At 34.5% G+C, this 26,537-nt stretch overlaps 2 protein-coding genes across 4 annotated transcripts; both read right to left on the reverse strand.

Moving 5' to 3' along the window:
- Positions 1-6,782: 6,782 nt before the first annotated feature.
- On the reverse strand, positions 6,783-12,713 carry LOC110017808. The gene is made up of 2 exons (XM_020714921.1): positions 12,507-12,713; positions 6,783-7,613 (listed from the first exon to the last, which is right to left on the reverse strand). Exons 1-2 carry the CDS (start codon positions 12,598-12,600, stop codon positions 6,946-6,948), a joined length of 762 nt encoding a protein of 253 aa, XP_020570580.1. The 5' UTR covers positions 12,601-12,713; the 3' UTR covers positions 6,783-6,945.
- A 2,536-nt stretch (positions 12,714-15,249) lies between these two features.
- On the reverse strand, positions 15,250-25,732 carry LOC110020683 (inactive TPR repeat-containing thioredoxin TTL3-like). 3 transcript variants are annotated; one of them, XM_020718881.1, is made up of 5 exons: positions 24,705-25,732; positions 24,356-24,551; positions 22,369-22,875; positions 21,622-21,826; positions 15,250-15,769 (listed from the first exon to the last, which is right to left on the reverse strand). In XM_020718881.1, the coding sequence occupies exons 1-4, from the start codon at positions 25,472-25,474 to the stop codon at positions 21,647-21,649; spliced, it is 1,653 nt and encodes a 550-aa protein (XP_020574540.1). In that variant the 5' UTR covers positions 25,475-25,732; the 3' UTR covers positions 15,250-15,769; positions 21,622-21,646. The 3 variants fall into 3 exon arrangements, with proteins under 3 accessions (XP_020574540.1, XP_020574530.1, XP_020574548.1); XM_020718871.1 differs by having other exon boundaries at positions 15,250-15,779; XM_020718889.1 differs by lacking the exon at positions 15,250-15,769 and adding an exon at positions 20,175-20,265.
- Between the last annotated feature and the right edge of the window lie 805 nt (positions 25,733-26,537).

Here is a 26,537-nt window from a genome sequence, read left to right on the forward strand (position 1 = left end):
CTATGTATTCACATATCTGTACTTAAAGATTGCTATTTACATTTATACCATCCAAATCATTCATCACATATAAAATGCTACCATCACAATTTTGAAAAAGCAAAACATACCTTTTCATACATAGGTAAGATGTCATATATTTAGAAATTAAATTTTAGGTGTTACATATGTAAATACATAAAGATTGAATGGTATGTATGTAAATTTTCCTTTTTTATATATAATGTTCAGGTTGGATCAATGAAATTTCCTTTTTTTATATATAATGTTCAGGTTGGATCAATGAAACACTACTCCTAAGTTCTCTTGGATGTTCATAACGTTGGGATTCTTTCATTATAATTCCCAAATTAATTAATGCTCTGTTTTAATTTCAATTGTTTTCAAGGGAAATAAATTTCTTTCATTGCAATTCTCAAATTAATTAATGTTCTGTTGTAATTTCAATTCCCGTTGGAATTCTTTGTTGTTTTCAAGGGAAATAAATTTCAGAATGTGGTCCATATAGTGTCTAAGTTCAACACTAGAATTCAGTAACGTTCCATAACGTTCATAATGCGAGAAAAACTCGCATACGCCCTGCTCCCTTCTTTTGAACTCTGTGATGAGCAGATCACTATAATTAAACGTGATACTTGCTGTTTTGGTCCCTAAGCTTGCTCCTCTTCATTTTATTTGCACGATCGGGTTGTGAGTGAGAAAAACTTAGAAGATCTATAACAAAAATTTGCCGTGAGAGTTGTGAGTCGTGTAAGTTATGGCTGGAGGTATGTATGATCCTATCTCGCTTCTGCTTATCGATTCAAATATGTTTGTTTATGTTTGAGAACATGTTTAGATCGAATATGATATTATTAATACATTTGGTATCAGAGCATGTGTAACCTGTCTTGCTTACTGTTTCACTCTGTTTATGCATAGATCTTTGTTGAGACATTAAGGTTAATATCCCATATTATTGCTCGGTTTTGGAGAAAACGTTTTGATTTTAGGGCATTAGAATTTTGACGTTGTTAATCCAAAAAAAAAACCGGAAATCATGTTGAAATCAAGTTTCTAAGCTTTCTGTGATTTGAACCATTGATTTTTGCTGAAAAACTGTCGGGTTTCCCATTCGGAGCCGCGGGTCTGAACCGGGTCGAGATGACCCGGCTGAAGATTGAAGACAAGCTAAACGACTTGTCGTCTGGGCGCTGGTGAAAACGACGTGTCATTTTCATTTGGCAAAAACCAGCATCCTCATGCAAAACGACATGTCGTTTTGAGTAAAAAAAACACTGTTATTCATTTTATTTGCATGCAAATGTTTAGCTCTTAATAAAGAACTAATTAATGTTAGTTGATTCATATAATTTTAATTAATTAGGTAATAGCCACAACATCTTTAATTTATTAAAATTATATATATTAAGTTCAAGAGCCATATTAAAATATTTGTTGTAATTAATCATAGGAGATATAATGAAATCTACCCACAGGAATTTTGTTATATTTGTAATGATTAATTAGGATGAAATATCAACTTATATTTCTTAATCTACCCACAGGAATTAAGAAAAGGAACATAATTTGATAGTTTTATCATAAAGTTGTTAGATGAATCTATTTGAGTAGGATTTTTTGTCCACAAGCAAGTTCTATGTCTTTAGATTCATCAATTTGAGAATGATTTACATTGGCAAAACATGTCATTTTGTTTTTGGGTCTCAAAAAAAAAAATTTCGTATGTATATTTGAAAAAAATTACAGTTATTCAACCTGCGAACATTTCTGATTTTAAGTGTGACATTCCCGAATTAAAGGGTAATAACTATAAGGTGTGGAAAGAGAGTTATTCTCCATTTAGGATGGATGAATATTGATTATGCTATAAGAAAAGACGAACCACCTATCATTACTGAAACCAGTATTCCGGATGTTGTTGATCTTTATGAAAAATGGGAGCGATCCAATCGCCTCTCTGTGATGTTCATAAAGACTAAGATATCTGCTGGTATCCGTGGTTCTGTCGAGTAGCATAATAAGGTCAAGGACCTTCTGAAAGCCATCGATGAGCATTTTGCAACATCTGACAAGGCTCTTGTCAACACCTTAATTATGCAGTTTTTATTCATGAAGCTCACCGAAATTAAAGGCGTGCGTGATCATATCATGCACATGAGGGACATAGCGGCTCATCTTAAAGCTTTGGAAGTTAAAATGTCGGAATCTTTCCTGGTTCATTTCATTCTGAACACTTTGCCCCAACAATATGGACCCTTCAAAATCTCGTATAACACACATAAAGACAAATGGTCAATTAATGAGTTGTTGACCATGTGTGCCAAGAAGAAGGTAGGTTGGCAATGGAAGAGGGTGAAAAGGTGAATTTCACTACTCAAGGAAAGATGAAGAGGGATCAAACCAATGATAAGGGAAATAGCAAGATTCCTCCTCAGCCAGACATAAAGAAAGAGTTAAAGTGTTTCTTCTGTAAGAAGAAGAGAGAAGAGACACATGAAGAAAGACTGCATCAAGTTTAAGAACTGGCTCGACAAGAAAGGTACTTAACTTTCATTCGTTTGTTATGAGTCTAATATGGTTAGTGTTAATCATAACACATGGTGGATTGATTCTGGTTATATAATCCATGTTTCTAATACCTTGCAGGGTATACAAAACCTAAGGAAGCCAGTGGGAAGTGAACAATGCATCTATTCAGAAAGCAAGATGAGTTCACATGTAGAAGTCATTGGCACGTGCAGCTTGGTTTTAAGCAGCAGTTTCATTTTATGATTGGAAAAGATTTTTTATGTTTCAAGTTTCTCTAGGAATTTGATTTCTATTTCAAGACTTGTACCTTTGGGTTTTTCCTTTAACTTCTTGGATTCTGATTTTAGTTTATCTTATGAATCTAAGGTTATTGGTTATGGTATTTTGTTTGATGGTCTTTACTCTATTGAATTGCAAAATGATGTTGCTTATAATTCTATGCATGTTACTGTTGGGTTAAAACGATGTGTTGTGAATGATGAGTCCTTTATGTTGTGGCATCGGAGATTAGGACACATTTCCATTAAGAGAATTAAAAGAATGATAAATGAAGGGGTACTTAGACTTTGGATTTTGCTGACTTTGAGACTTGTATAGATTGCATAAAGGGTAAACAAACTAATAAGTCTAAAAAGGTGCCAAGAGGAGCATAAACTTATTGGAGATTATATATACAGATATTTGTTGTCCAGACATGGATGTAGTTAGTCCAAAATACTTTGTCACCTTAATACTTTGTCACCTTCATAATATGTATCTCTACTTACTTCGTTCTAAGGACGAAGCTTTGGATGCCTTTAAAAGCTACTTCGTTCTAAGGACGAAGTTTTGGATGCCTTTAAAATCTTTAAGACTGAAGTGGAGAATCAATGTGGAAAGGTGAGGTCAGATATGAGGTCAGATAGAGGTGAGGGGTACTATGAAAAATACACAGAGAGTGAACTAGCACCTGCTCCATTTGCGAAGTTTCTTCAAGAACATGAGATTGTTGCCCAACACACTATGTCTGGTTCTCCGGATCAGAATGACATGGCAGAAAGAAGAAACCGAACTTTAATGGACATGGTGAGAAGTATGCGGAGTAACACGAAACTCCCTTAATTCTTTTGGACTGCAGCTCTAAAGACGCCTGCGTATATATTAAACAGAGTTCCAACCAAGGATGTTCCAAAGACGCCTTTTGAGTTATTCAAAGGTTGGAAACCAAGTTTGCGACATATATGCGTTTGGGGATGCCCGTATGAAGTAAGAATTTACAACCCACAAGAAAAGAAGTTAGACCCAAGGACCATTAGTGGGTATTTTATTGGATATGCTGAAAGGTCTAAAGGGTATAGATTCTATTGTCCGTCTCATAGCACTAGGATTGTGGAATCAAGAAATGTAAAATTTCTTGAGTATGACTTGATCAGTGGGAGTGATCAATTTCAGGATATTGTTTCAGAAAAGGATCACTGCGAAACTCAACCCTCTAGGTCAAGTGACAAATTGATTGTTATTCACACCCCTCAAGGATAAACAGGTGTTAGACAACTAATTGCTGAAGTTCCACAAGCTATTAATAATGATCAAGTAGATCAAGTTGTAAATAAGGAACAACAAGGTATTGGTATTGTTCCAGTTGAACAACATGCTCTTGAGGAGAATGTTGAAACAACATTAAGAAGGTCTACTAGAGAAAGAAAATCAGCTAACTAGAGAAAGAAAATCAAAAGAAAATCAACTATACCTAGTGATTAAGTTGTGTATCTTCAAGAATCGAGCTACAACATTGGAGCCGAAAATGATCCTGAAAAGTTTTCACAAGCCATGAGTTCTAAGGAATCAAACTTGTGGCATAATACCATGAGAGAAGAGATGGATTCTATGGCATCTAATCGAGTCTGAGATCTCGTCGAGTTGTCTAATGGTGTAAAAACCATTGGATGTAAATGAGTTTTCAAAATAAAGAAAGACTCACAAGGTAACATTGAGAGACATAAGGCGAGACTCGTTGCCAAAGGGTTCACTTAGAGAGAAGGAATTGACTATACGGAGACATTTTCTCTTGTATCTAAAAAAGATTCTCTCTGAGTAATTATGACATTGGTAGCTCATTTTGATTTTGAGTTACATCAACTGGATGTGAAAACGACATTCTTTAATGGTGATATAGAGGAAGAGGTTTACATGAAACAACCAAAATGATTCTCTAGTGATGGAGAGCACTTGGTATGCAAGCTAAATAAATTCATATACGGTTTGAGACAAGCCTCCCGTCAGTAGTATTTGAAATTTCATGAAATTATTATTTCATTTGGTTTTGAAGAGAACGCAATGGATCAATGTATATACCAGAATGTTAGTGGGAGTAAAATTTGTTTTATTGTACTTTATGTGGATGATATTTTACTTGCAACCAATGATAGGGGTTTACTTTATGAGGTGAAACAATTCCTCTCCAAGAACTTTGATATAAAGGAAATGGGTGAGGCAACATATGTCATTGGCATTAAGATCCATAGGGAAATATCTCGAAGTATTTTCGGTTTGTCTCAAGAGACCTATATCAATAAAGTTCTAGAGAGATTTCATATGAAGAATTATTCATCGAGTATATCACCTCTTGTGAAGGGTGATAGATTCGATTTGAGTCAGTGCTCGAAAAATAATTTCAAACGGGAACACATGAAGAACATTCCATATGCTTCAGCTGTCGGAAGCCTTATGTATGCTCAGGTTTGTACCAGACCTGACATTGCATTTGATGTTGGAGTGTTGGGAAGATATCAGAGTAATCCAGGTATCGACCACTGGAAAGCTGCAAAGAAAGTGATGAGATATCTTCAAGGTACAAAGGACTACATGCTTATGTACAAACGAACTGATAATTTGGAGGTGATTGACTACTCCGATTCAAGCTACGCTGACTGCATTGATTTAAGAAAATCAACATCTGGTTATATTTTCATGTTAACTGGTGGAGCTGTATCTTGGAGAAGTGCTAAGCAGACCTTGACTACTACTTCCACTATGGAAGCTGAGTTCGTATCCTGTTTTGAGGCTACCTCGCATGGTGTATGGTTGAAGAGTTTCATATCTGGGCTTAGAGTCGTGGACTCTATTTCAAGGTCATTAAAGTTGTACTGTGACAACTCAGCTGCAGTATTTATGACTAATAACAATAAGAGTGGAAGTCGAAGTAAACACATCGACATCAAATATTTAGCCATAAGAGAACGTGTTAAGGAAAAGAAAGTGGTCATTGAACAAATTGCACTCAGTTGATGATTGCTGATCCTTTGACGAAAGGCATGCCACCAAAAAATTTTAAGGATCATGTAGTACGAATGGGACTTGGTTCCATAATGTGAACATTTATTGTTTTAATGAAACTCTTAATTCAGTTGATGTTTTCTCATATGGTTTTGTGCACATATTTATTCATTCGTTTATTTTGAGAAATCTCATTTGGTTTGGACTTGGAATAGACATATAATTTATTCATTAAGTTGTATGGGCTGGTGTTGAGAGACTTGATATAGTGTAATACATGAAAGATAATACTCACTATAAGAGGATCTATCACCATGATTCATATAGTTTTGCTTCTCTATATGGTGTGTGTTGAACTATATGGACCAAGTGGGAGAATGTTGGGATTCTTTTATTACAATTTCCAAATTAGTTAATGCTCTGTTTTAATTTCAATCCCCGTTGGAATTCCTTGCTATTTTCAAGGGAAATAATTTTTTTTCATTATAATTCCCAAATTAATTAATGCTTTGTTTTCATTTTAATTATCGTTGGAATTCCTTGTTGTTTTCAAGGGAAATAAATTTTGAAATGTAATACATATAGTGTCTAAGCTCAACATTAGAATTCAGTAACGCTCCATAACGTTCATAATGCAAGAAAAATTCGCATATGTCCTGCTCACGTCTGTTGAACTCTGTGATTGGCAGAGCACTATAATTAGACGTGATACTTGCTGTTTTGATCCCTAAGCTTACGCATCTTCATTTTATTTGCACTATCGGATTGTGAGTGAGAAAAACTTAGAAGATCTATAACAGAAAATTTGCCGTGAGAGTTGTGAGTGTCGACTTTGTTCGTGTAAGTTATGACTGGATGTATGTATAATCCTATCTCGCTTCCGCTTATCGATTCAAATATGTTTGTTTATGTTTGTGAACATGTTTAGATCAAATATGGTATTATTACTACATAAACAATAAAACAGCAAGAAAGGAACATTGCTTGCACAAATGCCAATTCACATCTTTCAACCTCAAGAAACATTTAAATATAAATACTGACATAGTAGAAATTAGACATCTGTAAATTGTTCTGAAAACAATTAGCAGCAGTATCAAAGCACAAGTTCTTCCAAATATATTTCAAATAACATAATGATCAAATGACACTTTTGCATCAAATTGTCAGCAATCCTACAGCTTGCTGAGGTTCTTCTTCAGCACCAGCCTCTTCGATCAGCCTCTCCACAGGGATCTTGACGACATCACGCCGTACACCGATATCAGCAATGTAGCGGCTGAGCGAGTACATCGTTCCCGCCACAACCACCAAACCAGTCCCACTGGTTGTGAGGTAGCGAAGCGGGGAAGACATGACTGTTGAAGCAGCTGCCGTCCATGATGCCAGTTGGCCGCTTCGGCCTATGCTGTAATTTGTCTCAATAAGAAAACCGGTCTTGCAATAGATAGCGAAATCCTCACAGTTATTCTTGAAAAGGCTGTAGCCGCCAAATCCTTCGTTGAGAAGAGACTTGGCCCGGTGCAAGACATCCTCTGCTGGATCTGAAGCAGCTAAAGTACAGGTTCCTCCTCGAGCTTTGGCGATGAAGAAGGCAGAAGAAACAGCGTACTCAAAGATGTAGAGATTTCCTCCAGCAAGGAAGCAATTAAGACATGATTTGATAACTCCATGGAGCTTACTCTGATCACCACATATCTCACATATGGTGTTGGTTGGTGATGGAGAGGAGCTAAGGAAAAGATTGTCCAGGAAAGTTCCAGTACCAATCTCCTGGCCTGCTGCTCTTGTGAAATGGATGACCATATCATCTCCTATATAAATACCTGAGGAAGGAGGGAAGACAAAGGCATGATGATGACAACAATCGCTTTCATTGGCAGCCTGTCTATAATGATGTGTTTTTATGGATCTTACTAGTTAAAGGTAACGGAATGTAGATTGTGCATGCCTGCTAAACAATTCCATCCGTGTAAATTGAAAAGGAAAATTTAGATATTTCCTGTTTTACCCTTTGAATAAGATCAAAATTTGGATAACGGTTTCAATAGACATCTAACGATTAGAATTCCACTTCTTTCACTCTAGTTCTCCACTGTGAAGACTGGTTAGATCTAGGCAGGAAACAATTTTTATTTCTTGGGTCAACTAAAATACTCTTTTGCAGATCCATGACACAACCTGACATTTGTTTTTTTTTTCTTTGAAAGATATCAATCTTATTCCACATTTATAGAGTATGATTCAATGAAATTTAGATGCCAAGCGACTCAAAGAAATATTCGGATGGACTAAAAAAACTGTCTTAGTTATACATTCAACGTCATAATCACGAAGTACTACCATCTGTTAGGTTTGTTGTAAATCGATCAGTAGAAATCAAACCTTGAGAAAATTCTAAAACAGAATAACTTCTTAATCTTCGGAAGAATTAATAAACTAAGATTTCTAGCAAATTTCTCCAGTATAAAAAATAAATGGAAAGATGGATACAGTCAACCAACTAGAGTTAGGAAAAATTCATTTCATCTGGAATAGAACAGAATTTTCTCTCAAGTGCAAGCATACTAGGAAAGTGAATCAAGGAAACAACTCTATATTAGTAAGAGCCTAAATATGGCTTATACATTCAAACCTAAAGATAGATGATCAAAGACTCATCCATATGATGCAAATGACAGGAAATTAAAAATGTGAAAGATGAACAGATTGAGTTTTGAGATCAAATATAACTTTGAAGAAGGAAAATCTGTGTCCACGTTGATAATGCAAAGATGACATTTTCCGTTGCATTATATTTTCGCTGGCTGCAACTATGGAAAATGAGGAATCAAAATACAAATCCCAAAATATTTGGGTTTTTAAAAAGACGGCCCAAATATTGACATAAGGATAATGATTAAGATATTCCTCCTGAAGTTCATAATCACTGCACTAAATCTTTATTGTCTTAGTTTACTTGAAATTTTCTATACTAATTCTAATTCTGTCCATTGAATTACTCACTATTACCGAATGGCTGGGCATTACGAAAATTTTGATACACATTAATATTGAAAATTGGTACCTTAATTATGAATAAACTTTTAATGAAAACTATTGTTATACTCATAGTACAAGAGTAATAATCATACGTTAAATAATCAAATGCACCTGGCATTTTATACTATCAAGTCTCTGCTATCTTATCTTAATTAATTGTTCATATTTCCGTAATGCAAAACCACCACAGAAAATAACCAAAATGAAACCTCGCTGAGATCCAAATGTATCAAAATGCATCGAGCACTCGTAAAGTCCAAGCACATATAGAGCAAATTAAAACTATTCAAAAAAAAAAAAAGAAAAAAAGAAACCTTCAAATGCCTTTTCTTCTGCCAAGAAAGAGCCCTACTTTTAAGGGAAAATATATCCTGAAGAAAAATTTTCTGCTGGAAAACTTAATTGATATTTTTAAATAATGAGATCATATTTCTCCTCATAATAGATGAAATTATTAAGTGATTTTGTGAATGGGATGTATTCAGATGAACTTCACCCTTCATGACATATATTACAAGTTTATGCTTGTCAAAAATACTTAGCAAATAAATAATCTGATCAAGTTTAATGTAAGTAAGTGTCAATCCTCATGCTTGATTAGGAAGGAATTTATTTTTCTTTCAAAATATATTTTTATTATTTGTTTTTCCTTCATTAGATAATTCCTATTTTTTTGTTTTAAAACTTGGTGGGATTCCTAATTTAATATAAAAGGATTCTATTTTCCTATTTTGTAAATTGATATGCCGGTCATACTATTATATATATGTAGTAAGATGTAATGCATTGAGCGAGCAAGAAATAAAAATCTTCCTAGATTCTTCAAAGCTAGCAACCTTGTTCGTTTGCATGAGAGAAGTTGCAAGATTCATCCCTTCTGTTTTGGTATCATAAAAAAATTGTTCGGTTGGGTTGAAGAATTGCATTGCCTCTCAAAGAATGGCACATGGACCAAAAAAAAGGAAGAGAGGAAGAAAGGAAGAGGCAAAGAAAAATAGAGAGAGGAAAAATGGTTTATTCATTCATAATTATCTCTCACAAACATTATATTATAAAATATTTAAAGAATCTATACCTAAGAAAGCTATACAATATGAAAACAACAAACTTAATAACTAACCTAAAGCTGTCAAAAACTAAATTTAATAGGTTAGTTGCTAAGACAAATAATAAGAAAACAGTAAAAATAAAATTTAAAACCGTACTAGAACCACATTCAACATCTCCCAACAATAGTGAAATTTACTTTTAAACAATTGCCTTTGTTAACATGTTTAAATGATTACCAGTTTTAACCGTTAAAAAAAATGATTACCAGTTCTTTGTCACCGCATCCCTAATGAAATGAAATTTTAAATCCCCATGCTTTGTTCTTCCATAATAAGCAAGATTTTGGACAAACACACATCATCTTGACGGTCACAGTAAATCAACAATGTATGTGAAAAATATTGATTGAGCCAGCTCACACATCATCGTTTTCATCCAAAAAGGCTTCGATCATAACTTCAAACGCAACAACATATTGAAATTTTGCAGAAGAGAGAGCCACTACTGATTGCAAACAGGATCTTCAACTGACTATGTTTCTAAAAAAATTAATTACAAAACTAGTCAATAACTTTCTTTTAAAAATCCACATTTGCGGCCAAATAAGAATCAACATACCCTTCAATTATCTCTTCATGTGAAATTACACGAGATCTCAATCCCAATTCATATATTATGCACAAATCCTATACAAGTAATTTTATTATGCCTCAATTATTCTGATCTGAATCAACCACCTAGCTGTACTGAGATTGTGCTCAAATTAGGTATACTAAATCACATCCATAATGCTCCAAACTGCATTTCAGTTACTTGCCCACACATATAAATTCTTTCATTGTCATTCGATAGTGAATAGTACTTGCTCAGCTTCATATATTAGGCCAAAGATGTTATAATAGCTTTTAAAACCTACATTTCAAGCCTGTTAAGTAGCCTTTCTAAGAAAGAAATGTGTGATATAAATAATTATTTAGAAAATCTATTTCTTCTTTAACTACTCTGAGAATCTTCTTATAAGAAGCATTAAGCAATCTTCCATTTTAAACTCATCTTGAAGCATTATTTTAATTTTTGATATTTTCATCATCCTTTACTAGCAATAAACACGTCAACATACAAAAGAAGATGAATAATTGCTAAACTCCATGATCTCATATAAACTTAAAAATCATAATAACTTTTTTTAGACTAATCCTCAATATGTAACTATGAAAAATCATGCACGACATTCTTGATAATTGCTAAAGCACATGCAAGGATCATTTAAGAAGATATAATTGATTTTCAACTCCCACTTCAATGAAATAATTAGATAACATTATGATTAGTACTTCTACCAACACTCCATGAAAAGAAAGTGGAACTCACATCCAGTTTTTCAAGCACCATACAGAATTGAGTAAGAACGACAATCAAGATTATAATTGATGTGTGCTTCACAATGCGATAAGATATGCCATTGCAATTCACACATTCTTAGTATAAGAAGCAGCTTGCAATCAGTATTTATTTGAATTTAATTCCCTTAGATTCAATAGAACTATACTTCTTTTTTAACAATCACTTGCAACTAACGACCTTTTGGTGTAGTGGTATGTCCACCAAATCTCAAATGTTGTTTTTCTTTAATCATAATATTTCTTAATTGCATAACCTGCTGTGATTTACTTCTTTCATCACTCTCCATTGTTTTTCTATAAGACTTATCAAATCTATAACAAGGCATATGCTATTTGATCGACATGACTACAACTCTGTCATTCTTTGACTGCACAATGAGGTTTGTCCACTAACAATCCATAATAAAATTTTTAACATAGTTTGCTGTCCAGACTCTCATAATGTGCTACAGCCAAACTTTGATCATTATTATTATAACTTTCTTGATGTAGTTGCTCTACCTCGAGCTCCATAGTCTCTTAAGCAGCAAATAGCTTGTTTTGTTCTTTATGCAATAATCTAACATTTAAAATATAATGAACATAACACCCCTACGGATCATATATTTTACAAATCCTAATTCCAAGCACCATAAAACATCACCGTTCCTTGCTCTCTGTTTAAGGTGCCTTGCATTGAAACTATACACTATTAAGGCGCCTAACAATGAAACTATGATTGAAATATCTTAAATGCCCTGTTCCTTCAAATATCTCCGGTAAAATCAGACAATGAACCGCTTAAAAAACAATACCTTTGTTCTTGTGAATGTTCGCAACTTATCATTTAAGATCAACCTTCCAATAAAAGAAATACCACTAATCCTCCCACTTGAACGTTGGCAAATCATCATTCAAGAACAATCTTCCAATAAAACAGAAAATCTAAACCGAGTTTTTCTTCGCAGCAATTTCACAAGCCAAAAAACATAACAGCCGTGCATCATTTCTAAATTTGCAACCAATTTCTCGAAATTTGTTGCTTAAACCGAGAAAACCCTTTTCCAAAAAGCCTAGAGATTAATAAAGAAAAAAAAAAGTTAAATACACACATTCCAATCCATCTCTTCGGAGATAAAACATAAACTTAAAAAACCAGATGATTGAAAGGGATTGCGAAACCCTCCCAGATCCAACAACCACTTCAAAAAAGCAGACGCTCAAGAGGAAGGTTAGGTTTCGAACCGTGATGAGCGTATATGTAGGCTGTCCTCCATGAATAGATGTGATCTCCGGGCTTCAGCTCCTCCCTAGAGATCATGTTCGAGAACACCCCCATTGTCTCTTTCCTCTCCTCCTCCCGGTAGCGATTCCCAAAGTCGACGACAAGAAGAGAAGAGGGAGGTCGCTTAAACTCGACGGGAAGACTTAATGTGTAAGTTACATGTCATATATCATGCAGATCAAACTATATAAAATGTGTAATATTTTTATACATGAAGTTTGAATGTATTGATATTTTTCTCATTAACAAAGGCTAAAAGTATTTTTATATCATGATAATATAATCAAATAAGATTTAAGATAGACATAATATAGTTCAAACTAATTTAATCATTCAAGATAAAATTAAAATATACATTAAATAAAATTCTAAATAATGCTGACGCACATATTTTAAATGATATGATGCGAACATGATCAACAAAAAAAAATAATTATTTAACCACCAAGAAATTATTTGTAATATTTTTTTAATAACTTAATTTTTATAATTATTACATCTATTTTATATTTATTTAATATATAACATAAAATTTATTATTATATGATTTTGATTTGTCTGTGAATTAATACACTTAAAAAAAAAAAAAGAAAAAAAAAACGAAGAGAGATGGTATTGTGAGCATTGTGTATTATGACTTATATTGGGTGTTTCGTAGCATACCTTTAATAGGATCGATTGGTGAATTTAACATAAATCAGTCAAATACTTAAAAAAAAAGAAAAGAAAAGTTAAATCCTACAATTAAATCTAATTCTCTATCATTTCATCTTTTATTCGACTTAAATTCAAATATACTAAATTTGACTGCTATGTGAATTTATGGGATTTATTAAACATCGCATCTTCATTTAAGTAGGTCTATATTCCTGATACATCTCCATCTCGAGCAAATCTCCATCATCCGACATAAATCTCGAAGCATGACATAGATCTCGAGACACTTTTTTGGAAAGAAATATTCGAACCTCAATAAAGCCTCACATAGAATTCCGATTTTATCAAACTTACAGTCAAACTGACCAGCTCGACAAGAATAACCCAATGCTAGTAAAATTAGTCCAATCCAAGTCAAATCAAACTCATATTAAGTCATTAAGCCACTCTTGCAAGTTTATAGATATATTTAGAAGGTTAAACAAATGTCGAATCTCGCAATCCTATAGTCTAATTGAGGATCTTGACAAGACAAATCCAACAAACCCAAGGTTGCTCGATTATGACATCGTTAAGACACTAAAATGTCCACCAAATATAGTCAAATTGAATTAAGCTCTCCGGACCATGCGATCAAAGTGGTTCATATTCCTGCATTAATTGTACTCAGAACACTATAAACAGAGTCTCACCCCTCTCATGAGAAGGGGTTAGAGGCTTGATAGAGAACTTGAGATTTTGAGAAGAAGCTGAAGTCCAGTAACACCCCTGTTGCCGTCGATCATCGTTCGCAGTCATCGACCACAGCCGACCGTCGTCCACCATCAATCGCCTCCGATCTTCATCGACACCCACCAACTATGATCGATCACCGCCAATAGCCCTCGATGGTTGTCGACCACCTTTGACAACTACCAACCACCTTTAAGCACTACTGTCGTTGTCAACCACCACCTACAATCATCGATCGTTGACCACCGTCGATCGCCACCAATCATCGTCGACCACCACCAACCGGAAGCCGCAAGTCGATGTTGTAACTCGGAAAACTTAGTAACCCTTTCCCGTATGTGGGACACTAGATTTTCTTTAACCTGCATGTGTGTTGAATTCTCGTGCAAGAGTCTCTATAATTATCAATTTATAGTAGATTTTTATATCTGAGTTAGACCCCGTGGTTTTTTCTCTTTACTGGTTTTCCATGTAAAACTTTCGGTGTCATTACCTATTGTTTTCTTTAACCTGCATGTGTGTTGAATTCTCGTGCAACACTAAGACGATAATCAATTACTCTATCGCCTCAAATTTTCTAGTACGCATTGGTTCTTATTGTATAGCTTGATATTACATGACATATATGTTCTTATAGTTTTGATGTATCATAATTTTCATGTGAAGCCTTATTTCTTTTAATTTCAATTCATATTTTACTTCGAAGTTTAATGGTTTTGAGTTTTACATAATTTATTAATAGTTTAGGTTTTGAACTTTATATGCAATTTAATATTAAAATCGTTACATCGCCATATAAATAATAGTTTTAATAATGTAAACCTTAATTTCGTTTCTAGAATACGAAATATTTTTCATAAAAATAAAGATTTCAGTGGTATGAATGTAAATATTATGATTTTGAGGGCTTTAGCAAATTGTGTTTCACCACTATAAAGATACTAGCTTTTTTATATAAAATGTTGACATAAAATCTCATAAGTTTTTTACACTAATAAAATCTTTAATTCATAGTTGGAAGATTTACATACATATCACTCAATTCTTATGCATTTACATATCTAACAACACCTAAACTTCAATTTTTACATGTATGACAACATACCTATGAGTGAAAAACATGTATTTCGCCTCCTCAAAACTAAAATAGAAAAACTTTTGATGTGATATGAAAATTTTGGGTCGTATAAATGTAAAAGTGAAAAATTTAGATGTTAGATATGTAAATACATAAGAATTGCATAGCATGCATGTAAATGCCCCTAAATATTTTGATCAAATTAATAGAACATTGATAATTTCATCCAACCCAAGCTCACTTTGGCCAAAACAAACATTGATTTCGAATTAAAATTCCAGAAAATTTCTTCCTTTTTCCTTCACAATCTATTCATCCAAACGAGAACTAAAGAAACAAAACTCATATCTGAAGACAAACAGTGCAGTATCTTCTGAATGATCCATGAAGAAGAAACTCTACATACAGCACCACCAAAGATAATGAAAGCTTAGGAATGGTTTGCATTGAATTTTAACAAAAAAGAGCAGTTTATTCTGAGCTTGCAGGCATTGAGTTTGCTTCAATAATTGCTTTCATGACTTCTGCAGTCTGATCTTAGACTGCAGTCTATTTCTCAACCTTGATTTGCTTCGACAATGGAGTTTCGTCCTCGAGTGTTCTACAACTCTTGTTTCAAGTTCTGAAAGAGCGGAGGGTCAGAATGATTTCAAGATGATCAAGTTGAGAACCTGCAATGTTTATGAAATTGGAGCCATCCAGGTGTGCAATGAAGCTGAGCTCACTAAGTTTCTACCATGCTTAGAAATGGTCTTCCTACAGAAACCTTCACACAAATCAGATAAATCAGGAAAACAACTAAAAAATAAATTAAGGAAAAAATAAAATGCAATTAAGGACCTTCAAACATTGATATTGCTATCAGAAGACAGCATGAAGGAGCTGTAAAGAGTAAATAGTAGCGATGGGAGTTTTGAAGGGAAAGCATGCATTAATGGATGCTATATAAAGCTCCACAGTCTCCTTTGAATGTGATTAGAAGCAATTTATGTCACGGCTCTCTTCTTGTTATCCACTCTTCGAGAAATTCAATGATGTCTAAGATAACTTCATTGGGCTCGCACATCCTCATGGCGCAGCCCACATAATCGTGCACCTGCTTGGCCGATAGTTCACACGTTTGTTTGGCTCGCTTGTAATTCGCATGCTCGTTGGGATATTTCAGAAATCAAGCGGCATAATAAATTAGCCTAAATCACTAACAGCTTAACCATTGAACACACTGTAGTTAATAAATTTGAGCACCACCTAATCAAACTTATAACTAGAAGTACACACATTTAATTAGATTGACACCTTCACTAAATTAGCGCACACTAGATGGCATAATAGGCACACCCTTAGGTATTCTAGGACAAGGGTGTTGTCTGGGGCGGTCGCCGCCACCGTCAATTGTATGGGTAGGCGGCGCACCTGTGGCAGAAAAAAAAAAAAATTGAGATGTAGATTTGGGGCATGTGGCCTCTTCCCTCGCTTCGTAGATGGTTGCATTTCACAGTTATAATTTATTCCCGGTTTTACCACTCCATTATTTTGAATATGACATGCCATTAATGCAATAAACCTTCCTAGGATATCATGGTTCCTGTTTTGATTTCTTCTATGTGCAACTATGGTTTATTTTCTCTGGCCAAATCTTCGAATTTGCTCATTCACTACAGGTGAGATACTTGAGCCCATATTTCTCTCTCACTATCTCTCTACTGGTGAGCTTACTTTCTCTCTATAGCTATTATTAACTTGTGAATTTTTCGAATTTCTGAATTTCATTTCTTTAGTTAAGTATGTGTTAATTCTGAAATGGTTAGCTTACATATACAATATGTATTGAAGGACAACATGTTCTTCATTTAAAAAACAATTGTTGCATAGTTGAACTGTCCAAACAGGCACAGCTTCACCCACGACAGCTTTTATGCAACAGTTTTTTTTGTAGTTGTTACACAGCTACTTTTTCAAACAGTTTCAGCAGCCCCAAACAGATCATAGGTATGCTTGAACCACCTTTTGTTATATGATGTGATGGTGTGCTATTTATTGCGATAAAATTTTTATTGTGATGTGATGTTGTGGGCACCTACATTGAGTGGTTGGGATAAAGATATTTTCTTACAGATGATTACGCCTAAAATGGGGCAACTAAAAATAATTATAAATATAACTATTTTGCTTGCAGGTGTAGCTATGATATTTTAAACCCAAGAAGACATGGTCAAAAGGATATAACTTGCCACGGATCTATGTCAGGCCATGTGTGATATGTTTGTTTGTATTTTAACTACTACTAACATCTATTTTGTAAGAGTGGCTTTGCAATTTTTTGGTTTTGAACAAGTATTTTTAAGTCTAAGAAAGCAATGTAGGTGTGGGCCATTTCAGAAATCAAGAGGCCAAACAATGATTTTAAGGAAGGCGTTCAAAACTTTACAGTCCAAGATCATTGTTGTATAGTTCTAAGACTTGGATGTATATATAGCAGAGCCCAAATACCTTACTTGTTTTTAGGGATGTAATGTGAATTCAGTCATTGTCAACTTTTGTTTTATTATTATGGTTGTTTATTTAATACTTTGATTATTTATTTAGTGTATTGTTTTATAAATGCATTTTCTTTTATTCACTTATGTGTGCATGATTTGAATCTGCGTCTACATTAGACTTTTAAGATGTTAATTTTTTTACTTTCAAAATTAAACAACTAATTGACCTAAAAGAAATGGTTAAAAAATAATTTCCTTAAAAAAAATTGCATGCCTCCCAAAGTCATTTTCTTAAAAAATAATTTATCTCTAGCCTCTTTGGCGGACCTTATATGTAAGGTCAACATTTGATTGACTTGTCTTTCTATAAGATAATTGTTTTTTTAAATCAATAAAAATCTCGGACTGGCACATATATATGCATAGATCAGTGAGTCAGCATGATGGATTTTTTTTTTTTTTTGTAACAAACTTAGAACTTGATAACTAAATAAAATTCGGCATATGTATATTAAGTTCGTTCAGGGTCGAGCCCTCTCTACTCTAATAGTGAGGCTGCAAACCATGATTCCTATATATCACACCTACCATATCATGTATTTGCATAAATACTAGACATCATGATTTTATAGGATTAAGTGGATTTAACTAATAATCCTTTCCAAGAAAAATTATAAGTCTAAGTTGTAGGCAATTTTAGGCAGAAATAGGGCTAAATTATAAGTTTCATCATTTTGTTTCCATTTGTTCAAGTCACATGTCGTACTTGATTAATAATTTAGTCCCTCTTTAGATCAAGATTTTAAAATAACATTGTTCTTACAATATTTCAATTCTCATTGTAGGGCAAGCTCCCATTCTTCAAGAGATTGTAAGGTTTGCATATACGTCACTCAATCATGTCACCTCACATGTTTACCTATTATGTATGCTATGTCTACTTGTGTTGATCCTTATGTGCTTGATCGTATTATAAAAAATATATTGAGTAGCCAATTGAGCTTGCTTATTGGAATTTATAACATTTCTTATAAAGCCAAATACGTGTTGAATTCCAAAATAAAATAAATAAACATCATTAATCGAGAGTGTATTTGGGCTCCTCATCTAAGAACTTATTAATCATGGCATCTTGTGCCTATACGAAACTTAAACATCCAAAATAAAATGAACCTTAGACATGAATAGTGGAAACTTTGATTCAAATATATTTGCCTTTCGAGTCCATAGGAAAAATCTCTTTCTATCCTTTGGGGTACTACTATCTCCCTTCTATGAAGTGCTCCAATGATAAACATATTACTAACTAGTCTGCCTTCTATTGAGTCTCATGTTGGAATGTAAAAGCCTACCACCACTTCTATTCCTCGAGATAGTGCGATCTAATCCATTGTACTCTTCTCGTTTCTTTGGGTCCATGAGACTCAATCGAAGGCCCATAATAGTTCCCCCTCTCACATCTCTAAAAAGGCCAAATAAATTCTTTGAGCACTTTATATCTCTTCGATAAGTTGCTGTCCCATACTTTCATGGCAGCTTTTTATCTATTCTTATCATTAAAATTCATAATTATTTTATCATTCTCATATTATCTTTTATAATCTCAATTCAAGAAAAGTAATTGACAAGCACTCTAAAGTTTGCAACATCTACCATTTAAAGATCAATATTCATTCTATCTAGCTTCCATTATTACTCGATATTAATAGCACTTCTGACCAAATCATCCTCCTCCTAATAAATAAAGGGATTTTTTTTCTATCTCATCTCTCTCCAAGTTTGACTATCATGCAAAAGAGTTGGGTAAACACTACTTTAATTCTTTCATTCTTCTACCACTATTCATCAAGCTCTTCCTTTTGGGTTAGTCTATTTAAGTATTTGGGTACTAGTTTTTCCTTACTCACCTGAAATTTTATAATTTTGTGAAATTTATTAATGATTACTTTTGAGTTACTGATAATTACTTACTCAAATACCAATCAAAAGTTTTTTACATTTTGTAAATCTTCTATCAAAAAATAAAAGTTATTTTCTTACCTTAATAAAAATCTTTGTGCACTGATAATACTTTAAAATTGAGGTAATCTCAATTTTGCATCATTAGCTCTAACAAGAGTATTATTTATAAAATTTCTAGTCCCCATATAACCTAACAAAATAGCGTGGTTGAATGCAAAAAAAAAAAAAAATTATATTTTCACGCAGTAAGCAAATTAATCTTTCGGAAAAACACCCTTCATTAATTACGGAGATGCAATCTTAACTACCTGCTATCTCATAATTCCCATCAACCTATTCACTCATCTCGTCTCAATATCTTTCACTAAGCTCAATCATTTAACTTTGCCGAACTATTTTTACCATTTGATTGTACTTGCTTTTTGTGTTTTTTGCTTGCAAAAATAAATTTTTCCTCATGAGGTTCTATTATGATAGTAGGTTAACCATAAATATTACGCATAACCCATATATCATGACCATATAAAAAATATTAAAATTGATAGACATTTTACGAAGTAAAAGCTTAATGTGATAGAATTTTTACTTCATTCATAACTACTATTGAACAATTTATTGAAGCCCATCAAATGATTATCAAAGATAGTCTTTTAGAAATTATCAGATAAGATTTGGAATGAATAACATTTACTCACTCTCTTACGTTGGATCCACGCTCACCAAGACTTCCATCATCTTCCCTCCCTCTTTCGCTATCACACCATTCATCCGTAGGATCCCTCAACATCATCCATGGGATTGCTACTATTCCTGAAATCATGGACTACTATCATTATTATTATGCTTACTAATAAATCCATGAACTATTCGAACTATTTTATAATTAGCATTCCATGATTTTATATGTTTTCTATCAGAAACTCTCCTAAGATTATATAAATGCTACATCAATATTGATATAACAAAATAAAATAAATTTTCTCCATTTCTTATAAGTTTCTCAAAGAAAGAAGTGTATATGCTACTCAAGAGGACCATCCCCGAGCTTAAATAGAGTTCGCGAGGTTGGCTTGAAAACTTTTTTAACCTCTTAAATGAGTTAGTTCTTTGCAATAGCACCACACATCCTTGTAACTTCATTAGGCATGCATCTTCATGCTCCTTAAAGTGATTATTTATATTAATGGCATCTCACTCATTATGAGTGACCATAAAAACTAAGGTGAAACACTATTTATAAAAAGAATTATCACTCACTCAAAGAAAATATGCTATTAATCTGCTTGAAAAAAAATTGATCTTCTGGACTGCAAACCAGTTGATACCACCACTGAAACTTATATCACTTCTAATAATGAAGATCTCATTGATGATCCATCTCAATATTGAAGGTTTGGACCAAAAAATGATTTAACTGGCAATCACAGGGCTACTAAATACTAAAGAATGAGTACCTGAATGTTGCATTCTCATATGTCAATTGTGTTGGCTTAATTGAAGACAAGAAATGGGATACTATATTTTTTTAAGGTAATTTGGTTGCCAGAGGAATAATAAATAAACAATCATGATAAAATCATGTTGAGATAGAATACAAAGCTATCACCCACTCAAAAGGTAAAATGGCATAGGTAAAGACTCTTTGCCAAGTTACTCAATCTATGATATTGTATGGTAAAATTTGCATGGCCACCAACATTACTAGCAAAACTTTATTATATGAATAATTTAAACCTATTAAAGTTGATTATCATATCATCCAAAATGTTGTGCTTTCAAAGAAGATCGATACTCCTCATGTTCCCAGTTCAAAACAAATTGTTGATGCCCTTTCTCCAAGCTCTGGTTATCTACCTTTTGCTCATTTATGTAGCAAGTTGGAGTTAATAGATATACATGTAGCATGATATAGTAACACTCTATATTAGAAGAACAATGTAAGCTATTTTTGGCGAGTATTGCTTTTAGTCCCCTATTATGAATAAGGGGATATCTATTTAATAAGACACAAAATTTCCTCCTCAAACAACTAAAAAAGTGCAAGTATACTGCATAAAACATAAATTTTGCTAATATTATGAAAACTTGCATTTTTTCATAAGCATATTAGCAAATTAACGAAAGTGCTCAAAATGAAAGAAAATCTCCACTGCCAATGATACTTACCAGGTGATTTGATAACACCATGAAACTAGTCTTTGTTGGTGACGTTTAAGGCCTCAGAGCCACTTTCAGCCACTTTAATGCAAGCAGCACTTTGCCTCTTAAGATGTTCTTTAGCTTCCTGCAAGGCCTTGCTTACTGTCTCATCTCCAGACATTTCAAGAACCAATACATTGTAATCTTCTATAGATGCCTCCCACTGCTCCAACTGATACAAGATTCCAAATTTAATAACCTTCAGCCTCAACCTTAACAAGTATGGGTGTAAACGAGCCAACCTTGAGCGAGCCCAATGCTTGTTCGTGTTTAGCTTGTTCGACAATTTATGTTGTTTGAAATAGACACGTGCTCGAAAAAACTCATAAATAACATGTTTGCGTTCAGCTCAATTCAAAATTGTTTGATCATTTCAGCTCGTGTTTGGTTCAAAATTTCCTTGATGGTTTAAAAAATAATAAAATCTTACATTTTTTTAATACCGAACAAAAAATCAATATAGAAATATAGAAATATTATTATTTATTAATTATTAATTAATTCAAGCCAAGATGAGCCGAATAAAATTGAACAATTCGTGTTCGGCTCGTTTACAAATAGAGCTAAGAAAAAACTGCTCTTGTTCGACACGCTTGCTTAACAAATAACTCAAACATGAGCTACTTAGCAAGCCAAACAAGAGTGGTTTATGAATAACGAACTTTTCTGACAGACTTATTACCAATATGACGGAAAAAAACACATCCTACTCACCTTGGCGTTACAGTCGGCTCTCCTCAGGCGTGCCTTACTATACTTCGGGCGCAAATTAAGAGCGACATTGCAATCTTCAATGGCCTTCTGCCATTGGCCTAACTTAGACCTGCAAGCAGCACGATTGCAGAGTAGGACTGCATTCTGAGGGTCATGGTTAAGGCCATTACCGTAGGCAAGGCAAGCCTCCACAAATTTGCAGGCCTTGAAGAGATTATTACCCATCAACCGAGCCGATGCAATAGATCGAGCCTTACGAGCAATGGCAGTGATTTCCCTGCTTCCAGGATGTATACGTGCCGCCATTTGTGCTTGTGAAACAGCATTTTCGAATTTTCCCACAGCCATATCAACCTGTGCTCTTACTGAAAGGTAATATGCGTTGCTGGGGGCGCCAAAGAACTTGGTTGAAGCATCAGTGTCAAATTCAGGTGCATCAAGCATTGATTCCTCCGCATCGTCCATCTTGAAGAGCATCAAAAAGGCCTCAGCTTGGTAGGCGAATATCTGCGAGGAAAAAAGGTAAAAAAAAATTCTTTAAAGTCAGTTGGTTTGCATGAAATTTTAGTAGGAAAAAAAAAACAGATTAATCCTAATTTTCATAATTGATGTATATTTACAAAGATGTGGTAGAATAAAAATGGCTTGTGATTTCTGAAACATGGCATGTTGGTTTAATGCATTTTTATTTTGAACAATGTTTAAATGATGTGTTTTCAAACTTTAAGTTGTATTCTACGCTTATATATTAATATTTATGCAGCCAGACTTTCACTCTGAGGATGATACGTTATTTTATATTTTATATGGCAAAGATATGAAACGTAATTGCAAGAGATACAACTATGGTGGCTAAAATATTCACAGAGGAAAAAATAGTTTCATGCCGTAGATTTCTACAAAGGTTTCACATACACATAAATAAGTTCAAAGAAATACACAAAAGACAGCATTTTTTATGTGAAAAACAAGGAAAGGGGAAAAACTATGAGGCAACGTTGAAAAAAATTTAAGAGTGTTGAGAAATAAAAAGAGAGTCAGTTTCGAATACATAAATATTAACACAATATATTTGACTTGAATCATGAGAAACATTTCCTATGGTGGCAGTAATATAAGGGCCAAAGTTAGGATATAGAGATTGAATGTCAAACGACACTTGACAACAAACTTTGTTCTCATGATAAGATGGGAGAATGGGAAGATGATCGTTGCACCTTGACGGCTGGTGAATGCCATTTGTCAATTGTTGGCAAGCGCCGACGATGTTTGACTTGTTATGACGGCAGCTGAGCGACTGCAGACTGACATCTCACTTCTCCAAATAAAAGGGGGATTGAGATGGGCTTCGTATGTTAGTGTCTTACAAACAATGATAGGCAATTAAAGATGTAGATATCAATCTATGGCCGGTGTCAAACGACAGACAATGTCACATGTCATTGTTGGTCAATAACTAATGTCAGGTGATTGAGGCGCTTGTGCCAATCAAAGTAGGCAAAGTTATGGAGTACTCTATAAAGCATAAATTTCTCTCTATAATCAAAATCTCTTCTTTGAATGTGCAGAAACAAAGTCTATTAGCAAAGTCTATTTACATGCATACCACCAAATATACTCTATAAAGCATAAATTTCTCTCTCTTCTTTGAATGTGCAGAAACAAAGTGTATTAGCAAAGTCTATTTACATGCATACCACCAAATTCCCATGTATTTACATATCTAACGCCTAAATTTTACTCATTACATTTATACTGCCCAAACCTTTCTTATCACATCAAAAACAAACTATTTTAACTAATTTTCAAAAGTGAAATATACTTTATGACGCATAAGCAAGGTGGCATATAAAAATTGAAGTTTTGGTGTTAAATATAATTACATGGGAATTGAGTGCCATGAATGTAAATCTACTTTAAAAGTAAATTCTCTTAACAGGTCAAAACAAAACATAAAAAGTAAGTTGTAATCTCTAAGGAGGAAAACCTGGGGAGATGAATCGACACCAGCAGAAATAGCAGACTGACTCTCCTTCAGCAGAATATTCCAATCCCTTAAGCTCTTCGCTTCCCTGCACTTTCCAATGAGAATCTCCACGGCCTTTGCTCGCGATATGTCATCATAGCTTGCTTCATTTTTCGCTAACTTATAGTGTTTAGCTGCTCTTTCTGCTTCTCCCAATCTAAGAGTATTCAGTAAAGTTCTTAGCTAGACATTAAAAAAAAAAGTGTTTTTTCTTTTTTGATTTTTTTTATTCAATTATATACATATTTTGACCTCAAAACATGATTTTGATTAGGTTTTGGCATATTTCCAAACATCAAACCAACATTACCGGATATAGAGATTAGCGAGCCGTTGATGCGCTCTGAAATAATAAGGATCAATCCTAATAGCCTCCCTGCACTCCTCCACAGCATCAAGAAGGCGACCGAGGCCTATAAGAGCTGCCGCCTTATTATTCCAGTAAGAAGCCTTGTCAGGATCAATCAATATAGCTCTATCGTAGATCGCGATGGCCTCCGCATACCTCCCCTTATTGTACTCCTCGTTCCCTATCTCCTTGAGCTCCTCCGCGTCCAACCTCCTCGACAGCGCCGGACGAATGGCGGTCGGCGTTTCAGCCTCCGCGGCACGCCTCGCCGGCTTCATCTCCTTGGCAGTCTTCGGGAGATATTCGGGCAAGTTGCGGTTGGGCGCCGCGACGGCGCCATGGGAGCGTAGATTACCCAGATTGCCAAAGAGCATAACGTTGCCCGAAGAGGCGCGGAGGAGAGTGCTGCTCCCCTTGGCTCGCTGGTGGTCGTAGATCAAGCTGTCGAGTTCGGAAGATATGCTGACGATTTGAGGCCGCGAGACAGGGGCGGCTATGGTTAACTTGGACTGGCCGGCGATATGGGATTTAGTGTGATTGGGGGAGACGAGGGCGGCGGAGGGTTGGTTGGGAATAGGCAATTGGGCATTGGATTTGTAAATTTTGCCATTGGAGGAGATGGGTGGGGGGATTGGGTTGATAGGAGAAACGGGGACTGGATGGCGACGGAAGCAGGAGTTGTAGAGAAGTACAAGGCAGCAGCCGGAAGGCTTCTTCTCATCGTCCTCCATTTTTCCGGCTGACGCTAGGATCAGCGCTGTGGATTAGAAGCTATGAAGGATCGGGGAAGAAGGGAAGAAATGGTTTGGTTTTTTTCGCCGGGCATTGAAAGGGACGAAATTGGGAGAGGAAAGAAAAAAAAAACAACTTTTTTGCTTCTTCTTTCAGATTCAGAGTTAGAAAGCACGGATTTTTATTTTAGCCATCATTTTGAATCAACGAAAAGAAGCCGATACATAAGAGAGAAAGAGAGGAGGGGGACAGAGAGGGGGTGGAGTGGCGGGAGACGCGGACGCGGGAGAGACGAGGATTTGTTAAATATAGCAAACAGGGGGTGTACTAACAGTTATTTTTAAAAAAGTAAGCTGAGTTATTCTATGGGTTTTTTTAGGAAATTTAAAATTATTTTAAGTACATATAAACGTTTGAGAAATCAAATAAAGTTTTATATTCAAGTCTAAATAATTTAATAATTCTAAGATGTCTTATAATCAAAATATAATTAAGAATTTTGGATCTTAATTTTTCTTTTTTAATTTTTTTTTGCAATTTATAGTGCTGAATTCATATTTATTCATAGGCACTTGAGATGGGAATGAGAGAGAAATGCACTTGCTCGAGAAAAATCTACCATCACTAGTGTGGAGATTTATCAGGTCGCGGTGTTGTGGTTGTTACAGTGTCACGGACGCGGTACTCTAGCTGCTACAGTGCCGCGATCTAGCCGTTCTCTCCCTTCTCCTTTAATATTCCATCTTATTTCCTATTTCTATCCAATTCCAATTCATTTGTATTCTATTGCTTGCCTTTCGTATACCCTTTTTCTATTCATAATTCTTTCTAATTCTAATTCCTCACTATTCATTGCCTAACTTTTCTACCATATTTCACTTCTATCCCAATTTCAAATTCCTTCCTATCTCTTTGTGCTAGGATCCTTTATATTATGTTGTGTTTGTCTGGGGTGGAGAGATTTTTTATGATTGTTGATTTTAGTTGCTACCTACGAGCCATTCTTCCCATGCGTGGGTTGTAACCGACGACGAGAAGGTGCTCTAGCTATAACTTTTTCGA

This window comes from Phalaenopsis equestris, unplaced genomic scaffold (assembly GCF_001263595.1).
Source record: "Phalaenopsis equestris unplaced genomic scaffold, ASM126359v1 Scaffold000002, whole genome shotgun sequence".
In the NCBI taxonomy this organism is placed as follows: domain Eukaryota; kingdom Viridiplantae; phylum Streptophyta; class Magnoliopsida; order Asparagales; family Orchidaceae; genus Phalaenopsis; species Phalaenopsis equestris.